This window comes from Amaranthus tricolor, chromosome 5, assembly GCF_026212465.1.
Source record: "Amaranthus tricolor cultivar Red isolate AtriRed21 chromosome 5, ASM2621246v1, whole genome shotgun sequence".
Classification (NCBI taxonomy): Eukaryota; Viridiplantae; Streptophyta; class Magnoliopsida; order Caryophyllales; family Amaranthaceae; genus Amaranthus; species Amaranthus tricolor.
Window position 1 is genome coordinate 25,411,046 of NC_080051.1, and position 16,578 is coordinate 25,427,623.

A 16,578-nucleotide genomic window follows, 5' to 3' on the forward strand; every position below is an offset into this window, starting at 1 on the left:
GGACCAATATATAAAATGAAAGTCATTGTATATGTGGACTTTGTCGTATGGTATAGTTTGTGGAAATTGATATTTTTTTATTTGACTCATTAAATAATAACGCTCCTTTGAAGTTTGAACCGCGTAGGCTTGGACTTTGAGCATGAGAGGAGGAATAAGACAAGTGATTTCTTTTGTTATTTAAATTTTGTAGCTATTGTCATGAGATCTTCTCTTTACGAGATGATCTGAACTAAGAAGTTCATATACTTAATATTTATTAGGAGCGCTATTTAACCTATGTATAATGTACGTTTTTTAATGAGACTGTCTCATACAATAATTTGTCTTTTATTTTCTCCAACAGAGATTAGAAATTTAAATATAGTGGTTAAAGTGGTGAAGTCATTTAGAAGTTAAAAGAGAAAATACAAAGAGTAAATAAAAAAAATATAACAAATTGAAAGAAATAATAAAATAGTTACTAAATGAAAAGGCAGAAAAAAAAAAAGTAAATGAAAAGGCAGAAAAAAAAAGTCATTATTTTTTCAAAAGTGGAACTTGACCAATTCCCTCATGTTATGTATGAATGGTATGATAAAATAATATATACACGAGAAGTTTAGCTATGGTATATGATGCAAGATGCACCATCATGGCATCATCTCACTACTTTAATGAAAAAAAATATTTTTTTTAAGGAGAGGAGAATATCATTATTATTAATTCAATATTTCGCATAAGTTAGGATCTAAGAATAAAAGGATAAGAGAGTTATCATACTCGTACCTCATCCAAAAAGAGAGCAAAAAGAAATAGACACACAATTATTGCATTTGATTTTCATATAATTTATTATATATATTATTAAATTGGAAAAAGAAAAGGTTTGGTATTTTCATTTTCAAATCATGATTCATTTAGAAAACATTTGATTTTAATATTTTAAGGGGACTATGGTTGGTTGCTAAAGTGGGAGTTCACCTTTTGTTGAATTCTTTAATGGCATCTTTATTTTCATAGGACACAAATCAATAAAAGCCTACAGGTTGTGGTGCAAAAAAAAGAAAGCACAGCACTCAAATAAGGATATTTTTTAGAGCTGCTCCCTAGAAAGGATATTTTTTGAGTTATGCCCTAAAAAAAAGTTAGGTTTAGATAAATACTTATATGGCTATTTAATTGTCATATCTTAAAAAGAAAAATTATGAATAATAATGAAAAATTATTATTTCATTAGGCTTTGGTAGGAAAATTCGTGATGGGTTTGGTCAACTTTGTTCAGCAATCGTCATTTTATTTTGTTTTACTAAATTTTTGTTAATGCATTAATATTTAGAGATGTGGTATTAGTCTATCAGGTTGTAATGAAAAATTGTAAATAAAAAAATATTTTTATCATTAAATTTTTATCATCATAGAAATGACACGATTTATTTTTTAAATTACATCATAGCTAATTCTTATTACTAACATATATTAGTAGCTATAAAGTAACCAAAGGGACGGTAAATAACTATTAGCTAAGAATAACGACCTTAAAAATACTTTAACGATTGATTTATTATTCATATATTAGACAATTATATTCTCAATGAACTTGGTCTAGAGACTTAGATTTTCATTGAGTCATTGTCATAGGTTTAGAACCCACTCAATTTATTAGGGATAATAATGGTTTCAGAACTAATTCGATTTATTATAGTTCGTGATTTATCATATTATTTTTATATTTTTATATTATTAAATGGAGTATCATATATAAATTTTATGTTTATCTTATAATCTTTATTCTAATCATGATATTTTACACTTTTCAAAAAATTTATGTCTCATAGTTTCTCTGGTTCTATATATATGCAAATTAAGATTTTTATGCAATCTACTGTAATATTTTTGAGTTATTAATATCTTTAAATTTATATGCACTCAATTTAAACTTGGTCTGGTGACTGTTAGTTAAGTTGAGAAAAGAAAAGAATTATATTAAAATCAAGCCTAAAAATTTACCCAAGAAATATTAATTTGTTTTAATTACTAAAATAATATCTGATTCTCAAAAATTTAATAAGTAGGTAAGCACTTAATAGTTAGTGGAAGACCTTTTTGTACAAAAAAAAAAAAAGGCTTAAGTTGATGGAAAGATGGACGGAGAGACTACAGTACAAGGTAATACACACAAAGTCAAAAGAACTACTCCTATTTCATTTTATTATTTGAAATATTTTAGGTATTTGTCTTTTCATGGTCTTTTGAAACAAATAAAACTGTAAAAATAAATAAATATATAATAAAAACCACTAAAATCTATAGCAATGAACTAGATTTAGGTTAGCGGAAATGGACAATAAGGCCAACTTTGTTCTTTCATTAACATTAAAGGTTATTTTTAGGTTAATTTGAAAAATTAAATAATTTAATTATTAATTAGGAGTAATTTTGTATAATAGACATTTTAGACGACTTATAAATTATTTTAATTATTCAAAAATAAAATTACTATCTCCATTTATTATAAATGTCTCCTTTTTGAGGTATTTTTGCAAAATTTAGTTAATATTTCAAGAACTAATTTAAATTTCACTAAACATCTTAACACAAAATTAATTTTAAAATTTAGTTAACAGCTAAATTTAAAAGTTAATTTTAAAAGCTAAAATCTATTGGTTAATTTATTAAATATAGCTAAAAGCCAGTAAAAAATTACAAACGGACCAAAGCTAAAAGTCACTATGTAAATTACAAAATTTAAAGCTAGCTATAGGAGTGTTTGGTAAATGGTTTTTTTTAATATAAGGGATTCATATATTTTAGTTTTTAAGTATTTATTAGACTATAATCAATTTTTTATAAAAAGGACTCATATTTATTAATTTGCCTAAAATCTACAAAATGTCAGAAAGAACACTAAAAAAAGTCTAAAAATTTAGAAACATAAGAAATAATTAAATCAAATTAAATGGAAAAAAAAGAAAAAAGAAAAAAGAAAAAAGAGCGGGGAGTAAAAAATAGCCGCAAAACACTTAGTAAGCTGGACGGAGATGATAGTTGATAGGTAAGACAGACAAGAACTTGAAAGTTGAAAGTGGGATGATTTCGCACTCCAATACTCCATTGATAACTACTGCTTCAACGTATTCCACGTGCTCTTTGAATATGCGACTAATGACTAATGACTAATGACTAATGACTAATAGAAGTAACTGATACTTAATTTGTTATATTATACTTATTATATTTGTTTTTTTACCTAATTTAATATATGGTATTATTTAAATTATTTATATATTGAACTATTTCCATTTAAAAATTATAAAAAATTAATATTATGAAAGTATGTCATTAGACGATTCAAACAAGATCACACGTGACTATATTTTTCTAGCACATTAGTACTTAGTAGCAATAAAATAAGTTTAAACGATAAATAGTGTAAATTATTGGTATTTATTTTTGACATGTAAATTAAGAAGTGAAATATCATCATCATCATCATCATCATACCCAAGTATCCCGCCCATAAAAAACTATACTCAAGGTCTGGGGAGGGAAAGAAGGCGACAATTCATACCTATAAAGGAGAACGCGGCCAAAGAGTCCCTCGATTTAAAAAGATCAAGAGATATTCCTGCAATGAAAAGGATTGGGAAGAAGCTGAAGCTAGCTCCGCAAGCTTGTATCTTATTACACAAGATTAACCCTTGAACATAAAATAAAATAAAAAAGAGCATATAAATAATATAAATATAAAAAGGTACTAATAATAATAGTAATAAAAACGAGTAAAAGCCAAAGAACAAAATACCAACAGGCGAGATAGAATTAGAAGTCTAAGACATAAATAAGGCATCTCCAACTATTGGTTAAAATACTATGACATTAAATAATAAAGAAAAAAATATAAAAAGTAAGAATAATAATAATATCATTTTCAAAAATAAAATAAGATATACTTATTAAAACGAAATAAAATGAAAAATATGTGAAATTTACTGATCGTTGGATGAGTAATGAGTAAATGAGCAATGAAAGTGAGGATTATACTTTTAGTTAAAAGTAACACGAGTACGTTAAAGGTCGTTTTCTCATTTTTACTTTTGGGCGCCAATTATACGTCAATTTTTTTAACGTTGAAAACTAAATTGCAATAATATTTGTATGAGAAGATTCACATATAGAACTTTTGCCTTATTTGGGATTTAGATTATTGAATTATAGTTAAGGTTTATTAGAATTATTATTAATAAATTAAAGTTGTGTTTGAAAATAAGTAATTCATTTTAAATTTTGAATTTCAATTATAAAATTATAAAAGAAGAATTTAAAAATGATAAGATTTAGGAAGTCATCCTTAAATTTTATACTTTAACTACTTTTAAAATAATGATGAAATAGACTCACAAAATTAAACTTCATTAATTTGTCAAATACTATTAAATTTAAACTAATTCTAGATTATCAACTGAAATCGTTATTCTTAAACATAACATTAAGATTAAGTTTGGTTAGTGTGAAGGTGGCGTCAGGCACAATTTGCCTAAGACACGTCAAGTCATGACTCTAGCTCAGGCTTTGCCTCCACACGATATAAGGTGTGTTTGGCAACGTAAAATTCGTTTGAAAAACAGAAAATTTAATTTTTGTATTTAAATTTAAGAATTGTAAATAACATTTTTATATTTATATTTTCAAATTTTAATACTTGACCTATTTCACGTTATCATTGGAATTCTATTGAAATAACTAAATTTCACAAATTTTAATACTCAGTCCATTTTATCTTATCATTGAAATTGTATTGAAATAACCTAATTTCACATTTTCGAATTCAAGATTTGCATATATATATATATATATATATATATATATATATATATATATATATATATATATATATATATATATATATATATATATATATATATATAATTTGAAAATAAATTCCATGACCTACCTTATTTCATTTGTAAGGTAGTAAGACGAGTGACGATAACATTAAACCACACCATTTAAAAATGTGTACTATTTCACCAATTTTAGGAGGTTGTCTGTCTTTTAATTGGTTGGTGGCCCAAAAGTTCTATACTTGTGTGTTTGCAATAGCAAACATTTTTTTTGGATGCCATAGTGTTTTACGTCCATACTGATGTTTTTTTAGATTGTTTTTGATAATAATGTACTATTAATATGTTTTTTGAAATTGTTATTGATAATAATAATACATTATGAAAAAAATATCAATAACAATACTTGTCTGAAAAATAAATGTATTATAAAACTATATTTAAATTGTTATTTTTTCTAAGATTATGATTATAATGTTTCATGTTAATCATCATCGTCATTCCAAATAAACAAACTATATTATCAATTGTGGATGGGAAACATAAAGAGGAACTACAAAAATTGAGTTCAAACATAGTAAAACTAAAAATTGAGGATTAACGAGTTAATTTGTTGCCATTGGAATTAAATTTTTGTGAAATCTATATTTTTTAGATATTAATAATATTATTTGGTTGTTTATTGTAATTTAAAATTAACATACCAATTTGTAATGATTAAAAGGACACAATGTTATTAAATTTCTAAATTGCATAAAAATATTCGCATCCCTAAAAGTATATTTTTTCTACATTCTTTAAATTTTTTGTAAGCCAAGCACAAACTTATTTAGTCATTTTCTAGAAATTCTTAATTCCAATAATAATTAGACAAATTAACTGAACAACCTTAAAGAACGAAGGAGTTAAGAAAGTTCAAATTACTCGCTTTGGGCCTCTAGCTGTAAAAGCCCAAAATATTGATTGGCAATGAAGAAGTTCAAATATATCCCATAACAGCTAGTCCCTTGAGAGACGTATTTAAAGTCTAGCTCATTAAAGATTAATACCTACTTACTGTATTTTTCATACCTACTTACTTTATCCTTAATGCTTTCTTACCGTATCCTTAATGCCTACTTTCAATATCTTAAATGTCTACGTACATCATTTTTAATACCTACTTACAATATTTTTAATACCTACTTACAAGAATTTGTGACCCCATAAACAGTAAATTATCTACACAAATTCTCAACTAAGACTGTTTAACTATGAGACTCTTTTGCATTAGAATAAACTAGTATAGAATAAACTAGTAAATTATCTACTCGTGCAATGCATGAACTTATTAGAGTGAAATATATGAAAAATAAATACTAATTTTTAATTATTTATTGAATATATCACTTTTTCATTCAAATAAATATATCAAATAGGTTAGATATGTAGAATTGCTATAATAAATTATATAAATAATTTATCCAATTTAGTTTTAATTTTATTTAAAAAATCAAATTTTAAAATAGGTAAATATTATCATGTAATCAACTATCATCCACTAAAATAATTTCATTTGTCAAGGCTCTCTAAGGATGACATTTGTCATTTTTCAATATTTTTGTTAGTATGTATGATGATTAGTCCTACTAAATAAACTAATATATCTATTTTCGTACTTAAATACTCATTTTTAACGGTTTATTGTTTAACACCTCATTTTGAACGTTAATGTAAACATTTTAGATATTAAAATACTAATTATTTTAATTTGGGCTCCTTAATCCTTATATGAACTTGTACAGGTGTTCATTCGGGTCATCAGATTAATTTTGGGTTAACTGTTTCGTGTTAGGTCTTGTCATATTGATTTTTGATAATTTTAAATGCATTTTGAAGTCGGATCAAGTCAAATTCAATTACAAGATGGAGTGAATATTAGATCATCGTGTATATTTTGAACCCCTTTATTTCTATAACAAGCTCTCATATATGAGTTGCTCGATAATAAACATTAAAATTAGGTCCTAATAAAAACAAATACTCTTACCGAGTCACATCACATGTTTTCTCTATTGAATCGTTTGTTTTATTGACAATATAATCTAAAGCTCTATTCTTTGGAATGTAACTGAAATTTCAACTTAACTTTGTTGAATAAATGGAAATACATTCAAGTTTTAAACTTTTAATTAATACCTTTAATAAGTAATTGATTGAATACAATCAATTTCTGAGAAAGATATATTACTACTCTCTCGCTACATTTTCATATGTTCTTCTAAAATAAAATTTACGTATTTTTAATATTAAATTTTGATTATAATTTCTCATTCATGTGGGACCTTGATAAATTCGTCTCAACATATATTTTTTAAATACCAATTTTTTAGAATTTTTAAAAACACATAATTAAAATTATATAACTTTTAAATCTGTATTTAGATTTGCGTAAAAAGTAAATATAAAGAACAAATAAAAACATACATTTTATTTACGTTCTTTATCTACTTGAATAACTAATATTACAAACTCATGTCATTAACAATGTAGCAAAATGAGAAGACAAACAAGTACATAAATTTAGAGACACAACAATTTAGTAGACTAGAAATTTGAAAATACTATATAAAATAATAAATCAATTGTAAGTCAATAATCATTATTATCATATAGAATATATATTCTGCTCATAATAACTATTATCAGTAAATAAATAAAATACGACAACTATACTCATAAATAAAAGATAGTTCGACAAAAAAATCTCTCAAACTCAAAAAATTATACATGCAAAAAAAAAAAAGCAAAACAATATCAGGTTAACAATAAATGTTCGATATCAAAATTGATTGTTACAATTAATGAGGGTTGAAAAGCAGTAACAAATTCACACTAATATGATAAATATTAATCAACTCATTATATATTTTTGTGTAAAATTTCACAAAAATAGTATCAATAAATTTATCCTACAGACAAAAAATTTCAAGGCTTTCAATGGCGTCCTCCTCTTGGTTTCAAATTAAAGTCATTGGTTTGCTTCTCCTTTTATCCATGCTCCAATTTCAAGTTTCTTTTGTAAGTTCTCTTTATATATATATATATATATATATATATATATATATATATATATATATATATATATATATATATATATATATATTTATATATATATATATTAAAAGGTGCAAGTTCTTTTGTTAAATTATGTACTCTATATATATTGAATGTTTTTGATTGTTTAGGTGAGATCGTGAAGGCGACTAGAAATTACTATTTTTTTCAAATAAAATTATGGGATTAAAACGCTACATATTAAAGCGTAGCAAAGTTAAAGAGGTTTTTTTAGAGAATGTGACAATTTTTTCAATAAATTGATCTAAATTTAAATAATTTTTGGACACGATGTGAACTAGCCAACAAGTTTTTGAATAAAATAGTCGGTTCGTTCGTCCCTCTCACATTATTTTTGAAGAAAGGCATGACAATTCATTTAATTTCTTTACTTACTACTAAATATTCACATTTTCTTAAAAATATTATATTTTCTTATTTATCCTAATTTACAGGGACGGTATAATATTTGGTGAGCTAGCTATTGAATATAAGTAGGCAGAATAATGTGACTTCTACTTAAAGTGATTCAGTATTAATTTAATTTTGACTCGCCTCGATAAACTAGTTTACTCTCGTTGGTCCCAATTTGGGGGTCTTGTTGCTAATGGTCCCTTTAATAGGACTAGTTTAATAGGTTAAGAACCTTTTCCATCTATATTTTTTTGAAGTTTTATTGTAATTTGAAATAAAATGGTATGAAACCAAATATTTATAAATTTTAAAAATTAGAAAAGAAAAATCTTTAATACAATCTTTTTTGTAAAAATTCACATAGATAGATTTAAACCTCGAAAATTTATAAATAGAAGTATAAAATTGTAATAAATGATCGGTATATAAAAAGTAGATGAAAAATTGCTAACCATTTTGAACGTAATTTTTGGTTGATTAATGAACAGGGTGGTGGAGAAGGATCGCTTAAACCACAAGGTAAATTATATGAGCCCAAACATTACTTTCTTTATTCTTTAGAGTTTATCCCGTTTAATTAAAAAAAAAGCTCTCACATAAAATGGTCAAAAAAAGACAAACACAAAAAGGCGAACCAATTATTTACAAATGTGTTGTAAGATGTTGTTATATATGTGTGACTTAAACCGAGTCTCGTATATGGAGATGAAGGTGATGATGATGGTGTCTTCCAGTAACTTCAGTGTTGATTTGCGTCTTTCTTTTAGAGGTTGAAGTCGAGTCGGTGGCCATGGAGGTTGAGCCAAAGCCGACTCGGTGATTGATGCTGGTTGTTTTGTGTTTTCTCCAGTGTACTAAGCCGAGTCGGCGGTTGTGGGCTTGTGAAAGCAAGCCGACTCGGCGACAGTTGAATGCTACGTGCTGACTTGGTTCTTCCGTGGGTTTGGCGGCAGTTATCACTGGAAGCTTATTCCCATCTTATTTGTGCCGCACGATTTGTGTGGGTAGTGGGTTTTATTAACACAATTACTTTTGTCATGAGGTTTTTAATATAAATACTCGTTCCCTTGTATTAGGTGTTTTTTTTTATGATGTGATGAAAAACTCAAAGTGAGAAACTAAGAGAGAAAAGTTTGGAGAGCCATTGTTGTGGTGTCTCGTGTTCATCTTGTAATCTCCTAGTTTATAGTGAAAGTTTATTCTCGGTGCCGGTGGATGTAGCTATCACATTAATAGTGAACCACGTTAAATTTTTCTGTGTGATTTTTTTTATTGTTTGTTTGAATCTTTCTTGTTTTTCGATCCTTGTTTCCACTGTTGCATAACAGATGTATTGTGTTATGAGTCGTCTTGTCTTGTTTGCTACTGCATCGCTATGAGAAGAGCCCATATAATTAATCAATTTTTTAATTGATAACCTTAAATTGTGAGTTATCATTTTAACACATAATTGTATATGGGTCAACCTAATAGAGATAATCTCATAATGAGACTGTCTTATTTAAGAATTTGTGTTTATGAGTTAATGATGATTGTTGTGTGTTGTTTGAACACAGATTGTCCATGGGCTTGTGACTACCGATGCTCGAAGACTCATCATCGAAAGCCATGCTTGTTGAATTGCAACAAATGCTGCAAAAAATGCCTTTGTGTACCCTCGGGAACTTATGGCCACAAGGAGGAATGTCCTTGTTATTGTAATTGGAAAACCAAGAAAGGGACTCCAAAATGTCCCTAAACATAAAATTACAATTGAGATTTGAATAACATATTAAGTTTTGACAATTTTTATTGTATTGGTTGCCTTGATTGTTAAAAGAAAATAGTTTTTGATCCATTTTTCACCTTTGGTTTAATTTATAGAAAATTTTTGATAAATGTTATTCGACATTTACTACATTGATTTGTGATTTTTAAAAAGTAAATATAAACCAGCAACATTGTCTTGAAATTGACCCAAACCAATAGTTGAATGTAACGAGAACTCATCTACTAATCGTGATAGAAATTCAGAGAATGTAAAGAAAGATTAAATATTTCTAAATTAATTCTTGTGTCCACATTAATTTTTATATAATTTTAAATTTATTTTGAAGTCGGTCAATTCGAGTTCGATTATAAGGTCGGGTAAATATCGAATCATTGAGTTGTTTCAACGTGCAACGACCTTCTAAAAGTTTGTCTTGTTTAGCCTTGTCTTACTTATTGTCATGCATATGGTATGTTTTGAACTATCTATTTTCCTTTCAAAGTTTTTTTGACTTAAGAGTCACTCTGTCCGCAACCTTTTTATCTTTTTTAATTAGGATATAGTATTTTGTTTTTCATACTTTTCTAAACCCTAATTGTAGCTTTTATAGACATAATATACTGGATAGTGGATATGATGATGATTGTTAATATTTTATGTAAACAAAATAGAAAAATAAGTTAAAAAACGTATTGGGCAATGGGAAAAGTATATAAGAGGAAGTAAGTTCAAGTGTTTAACATGGACGTAGTCCCTAGTAAAAGTCCATACTAAAGATATTATGATAATTTATGAAATCATTTTTTATTCACAAATTTTTTATTTACTACTTAGAACATTTAATTATACTATATAATATTTTAATATTTTAATGTGAACTAAAGACTGTTACAATGAAATGGAGATGGGGAATCAGAGATTCAGATCCAACAGTTGGACCAAAATTCAACATCCCATGGCCATAGCGATACAGCCTATTAGTAGCCCAAACAACTAACCTACTACCCAGTACCCACTATTATGTTCGGCTGGGTCGAAAATCTAGGCCCAAACATTTGCCCCTTGCTTGCTCGGCCGGTCTCTTAAAAGGCTATTTTTTTGAGAGATGTTTTTTAAGCCCAATTTATTAAAGGTTAATTAAACTAAAAAATGGCAATACGCTGATCAAATTAGAGATGATCTCTCAAAAAAGCCGTTCCTTACAAGAATTTGTGTTGCTTAATAGAACAGTTATTGTAAGAGACCATCTTACGGAGGAACAAATTCATATAAGGTGTTCAAATTCAAAAAAATAAATATTTTAATATTTAAAGTATACATCTGAACATTCAAAATGACATGTTGAAGAAAATTGAATTTTGTTTCGGTTAAAAAAAAATAGTATACTATATTTCCCAAGCAAAGTCTTGGGGTTGAATCTCATCTAGCCCATCTTTATAATCCAAAAAAATAACATGTTAGACATTAAATTATTAAAAGGAAAACTTAATTTTAAAAATCCCAGCTTTTGCTCATTGTCTTTTAAAAATTTCACCTTTTGATTATTTTTGAAAAATTTGAACTTTATACTGCGTTTTCTTTTAAAGTACTGACCTCATTAAATTACTTGCAAAATTCAGCAGTAAACAAATCAAGAACCAAAAGGTTGAATTTTTAAAAGAAAACATAGTATAAAGGTCGGATTTTTAAAAAATAATCGAAATGCTGGATTTTTAAAAGACAATGAGCAAAAGATAGGATTTTTAAAATTAAATTTTCCTTATTAAAATGACTATTTTTACTGCAAAATCATATTTTTTGATTAATTTAGTTGTATTATTTAGCTCAATTTAAAACTAGCTCACAATGAGATCATCTAAAATGAAAATTTACATGGGTTTGAAGATTGTTGGCTAAACTAAATTTGTGGCCGGGAATTTTTATTGGCCCGATCTTTTCTTAATTGAAAGGGTGAGTTCATCAATTAAATATAAAAATTGATATTAATCGACATCTTTTTCATTGGGTAGATGCTCTTTTTTTACTTTTGGTCCCTACACATATTTTAAGTTGAAGTCATTGACAAAATTATTTTTAAAACACCTAAAAAAGGACAAAACACATAAACTATACGTTTTTTCCTCTAATAATTCTAATAAAAACTGACGAAGGGGAAAATACATAGTTTATGCATACTAAAACATAAACACCAAATGGATTAGAAAAACTGGTAAAAGTTATAAAAATGGAAGGAGGTCATTGGTAAATGGAAACAACAATAAATAACTTGGATGCATGAATGAATATTAGTTATTATGATGCCCATGCTGCATCTGCATACATTTGCAAATGGAGTATATTAATGCCCAAACAAACACTTCACACTTGGCATGGCAGCACCGTTTTGACTTTTTGTATTGCAAAAGTCAACTAAATGATGATTCATTGGATAAGCCGTATCATTTAATGAGACTTGGACTGAGACATGAATTCAAAATATGAAACAAGTTGGAACTTGGAACTAGGAAGCCTCATTTTGTTAAATTCTTCTACTTCTAACTTATAAGTCAAAGGAGCAAATTATAAGGTTTAAAGTTTAATTTTTATTTGTATGTTTTTTTTTTTTTTAATCTATTGTTGTGTAATTAAAAAATGGCACATTAGATATAACATTATAATTATCATATCTATACATACCGATTTAATTTGTCAAACCAATGGATTTAAAATATTAAAGTATGATGAAAACAACAATTGAATAGTCTCCCTAGCTAGCTCCCAAAAAAGCATTTGAGATCTAAAGTGTAATATTTTTATAATTTTTAGCAGTCGGCGAATTTAAAATAGTCATTTTTATATGTGTAGAGAACCAATATCGCTCTCACATTTAGGTGTTATAAATTACACAATTTAATATTGATGAAGTTTTTAATCTGATAATTCGAGTCATTGTCTTGACCCGTTCACAAAATAAGTGGTGGAGGCAACAAAATTATTAGCCCGTCAAGGCGTGAAGTATTATACAATTTTATGTCCAGAGTAATCTTTTAAATGTAAGGTCGGCCTATTATTGATCTACGTATGTCTATAACAACGACAAAAAGGTGGACCTGTTTAGTGCAAAAGGCTTAAACAAGCACTTGCACCATTCGTTTGAAAAATATACTCTATCACCTTAGAATACAATAATTACTCTTCTAAATCGTATTCACAAATTGTTTTCTCTTCATTTCATTATTAATATATATTTTCCATATACTTATATATTGTTATTTTGTTTTATTATATTCTCTCATTATAAATTGATGAAGAGAAGCAAGGGAGAGACTAGCTATTTTGAAGGCTTTCATGGATAGCACATGACATAACAGCTAACACAAAGACTAACATTCAATTCAACACTTTCACATTTCTCATATTTCTAATGTAGTTAGCTCATTGCTTTTAATAACTTTTTAATAGAAACAGCTTGTTGCTTTGCTTATAGTCATGTCAAGTGCTAATATTGACAATTTAAAATTACACGAATTCTTGTATGATAATGGTCTCACTATAAGACATGTCTTATACTCGGATTAAATAGCCTAATAATTTAAAACTTTTAGCTAATGGGCTTCTTAGACAGTCGCATATAAGACGGACCGTCAAAATTATTATGCATGGAAAATTAATTACTTCCTCCGTACCAATTTATAATGAACCTCACCAAGTGTATGTGCAAGTCAACGCTCTTGACTCGTGGATTTGTAGGCTCAAGCCCACGGGTCTCCCGTGTCCACACGAGTGGGCCACGGTGAAAATTATGTGACGAATTGTCACGGTCTAATAGGAAATACTTGCACTATTCACTTATCTTCCTTAATTTATGATTAATTTTTAATTTATAAGTTAAAACATAATCATGTGAGATCTTATTTAATTCGTCTGAATGCAAAGGTTATTAATATCAAATTTTTATAATTTTTTATTACCACATAATTACAGATGTTAAAGATTAAATGAGTGTATTGAAACACGTGAAAAAAAAACATAACACGCATCTTGGAACGGAGGAAGTATAAGCCAAAAGAGGAAATCCTCTTTCTTTTGAAAACAAAGTTAATAAAGAATCCAACAAGAACAAAGGAAATTAATTTCCTATAAATAGTAAAAATCAAAATTTTATTATGAGCGCAAAAGAGAACACTATTACATTGTATAACGTACACCAGTTTCAGCAATGAAAATTTTCATAGAATTCGAATCAAGTTTGTAGATACAAAAGCCACATGGACAGTATAACTGTAGTAGTATATACTATATACAGTATAATGAGAATCGCAATTCAATTCATATAATAATAAAAAAAAAAAAAAAAGATTTGAAAATTGAGATTTGTTATGTTAATTAATGGTAAGATTTGAGAATTGATCCACAAAAAGTACAAATAATAGCTCTCCAAGATTTCCAGTAAAAAGGAACATGACAGAATCTAGTAGCAGTCTTCATGTCCGCAACACTAGCACCGCCGCCGCACCGCGAGCATGTTCCTGCAGCTGGTTTGCTCCGTCTTACTTGACGCTGTTGATCCACTAGAAAGCAAAAGCACACCATTTTTGCTGCTTTTTGATTGTTTTTGTTTGTGAACTGAATGAATTTGTTGGGTACACATAAGACAATGTTAATTGGCCGGGTTGATATATAACTTAGCTTTCTTGTATACTAAGACTAATAAGAGTATAGTTTTGTGTAAATTGTGCAACTGTTTTGTGTGGTAGACAGTTGGACGACGGTATGGTATTTATAGAGGAGGTATTAATCAATGTGGGTATTTGCTAACTGACAAGTGGCTTTCAAATACTTTCTCTGTTATGAAATACTCGTTATATTAGCAGAGCCGGACCTGAGTGTAGTTTTAAGGTGCAACCGCTTATGGCCTAGCTCATGAACGAGCCTCAATTGAGTTGATATTTATAATGAAATTAGTTTTTGCATAAGTAGCATCTAGCATTTATGTAACACCTCTGAATTTCCAACCCTTTAACAAAACTAACACCTCTGAATTTCCGACCCCTTAACGAAACCAAAACCGTAAAAGACGGGAGGAAATTCGGGTGTTACAATTTATCGAATTTGCAGCATTACGTTTCTTAATTAAGCGTATGATTAAGGGCCTTTCTTAATTTTTCGCTAAGGGCCTAAAAATTGTCAGGAACGGCAGTAATATTAGACGTTGTGAGAAGTACTCGTTATATTAGACATTGTGGTACTACTTATCTTTCAAGCTTATTTTATATTTGCGGTTAATTTGTAAGAAGAAATATAGTCAAGTGAGATTTTTTTCAATTGTCTAATCACATATTTTTATAATATCAATTTTTAGTTAAGTCTTTTTTAAATATAAATGATCAAAGTTACGCATTAGATTATGCAAAAGTGAAATGTGGCAAGTATAATGGAACGTAAGAAGCACTTATGTACGAGTGTTTTTGCAAAGGATTGATTGCTGGTATTAGGTGAATGATTGGAGTTAATGATTAAACTTGTTGATATTAATAATTGGTTTAATTAGCTAATTAAAAATTGTTAATCAATAAAATAAATTGTTTCAATCAGTTAATTAATTGAAAAATTAATAATTAGAACATTTGCCCATTGACTTATCTATTTTTGTTGAAATAAGTTAAAATTAATCAATAAGTAGTTATTTTACTGAACACCTTTATTCTCTCTATAAATATGATTGAATCATTTCCGAGACTTTGGTGATTGGTATTAAATGGTTTATGATATTAAATATGTTATTAAATTATGGTTTTAGATGGTTAATAAATATTACTCCCTCCTATTCATCCATTGAATCCCATTTGACTTTTCACCATTTTTTAAGTGGTCAAATGGGATCACATGTGAAAGGAAAAAGTATAGTACATTAAAATTTTTATAAGGGTAAAGTGGGGTTAGTAGGTATAAAGGTGTGAAAAAGTTAAATTTAGTAGGGGTAAATTAGTAAATATAACATACCTAAAAATAAAATATTTAAAGTGACTTGACTAAATAAAAAAATAAGACATTTAAAGTAAATAGGGGTGAGAGAGTATTATTTAAAGATGAGATATATTTATAAATAAGTGTGAGGCAGCAGGCGCAATAAATGAGCGTTCCCCGTCAAGCGTCAGCCAACAATACGTTACGTGAGTAACTGGAAATGTGGGTACAGTTGATAGTTGATGCGTACTCTTAATTCCTCTCCTAAGCAAAGCCCCATTTGTCTATGTAACAATAACCAATACAATTTTAAGAACGAACATCATGAATTTAATATTTGAAATAACAATTTATAATTTTCCATTTAAACATATATATGTCCAAATATATGTTAATAGATGATTTATTTATTAATTTATTTTATGTTATTAAGTTTTCTCTTAAATAGCAAAGTATTTGTGTTCATGTAAGGATATTTAATATTACTCCATTACTAAGAAATTGTTATAATTGTATATTACACAAAAATTAAAATAAAAAATATAGAAA

The 16,578-nt window shown here is 27.5% G+C and overlaps 2 protein-coding genes across 2 annotated transcripts; one reads left to right on the plus strand and one right to left on the minus strand.

Annotated features, from left to right (window-relative positions):
* Positions 1-7,787: 7,787 nt before the first annotated feature.
* LOC130813091 (gibberellin-regulated protein 12-like) lies at positions 7,788-10,131 on the plus strand. The gene is made up of 3 exons (XM_057678815.1): positions 7,788-7,883; positions 8,822-8,852; positions 9,890-10,131. Exons 1-3 carry the CDS (start codon positions 7,803-7,805, stop codon positions 10,069-10,071), a joined length of 294 nt encoding a protein of 97 aa, XP_057534798.1. The 5' UTR covers positions 7,788-7,802; the 3' UTR covers positions 10,072-10,131.
* Positions 10,132-14,204: 4,073 nt separating this feature from the next.
* LOC130813092 (uncharacterized) lies at positions 14,205-14,805 on the minus strand. The gene has a single exon (XM_057678816.1). The coding sequence runs from the start codon at positions 14,653-14,655 to the stop codon at positions 14,449-14,451; it is 207 nt and encodes a 68-aa protein (XP_057534799.1). The 5' UTR covers positions 14,656-14,805; the 3' UTR covers positions 14,205-14,448.
* Positions 14,806-16,578: the final 1,773 nt, after the last annotated feature.

Bases quoted from the DNA above. Each gene is read 5' to 3' on its own strand.
- LOC130813091 (XM_057678815.1), top strand. From the start codon at position 7,803: ATGGCGTCCTCCTCTTGGTTTCAAATTAAAGTCATTGGTTTGCTTCTC. The intron at 7,884-8,821 runs GTAAGTTCTCTT...ATTAATGAACAG, and splicing joins TCCAATTTCAAGTTTCTTTT to GGTGGTGGAGAAGGATCGCT. The intron at 8,853-9,889 runs GTAAATTATATG...GTTTGAACACAG, and splicing joins AGGATCGCTTAAACCACAAG to ATTGTCCATGGGCTTGTGAC.
- LOC130813092 (XM_057678816.1), bottom strand. From the start codon at position 14,655: ATGGTGTGCTTTTGCTTTCTAGTGGATCAACAGCGTCAAGTAAGACGG.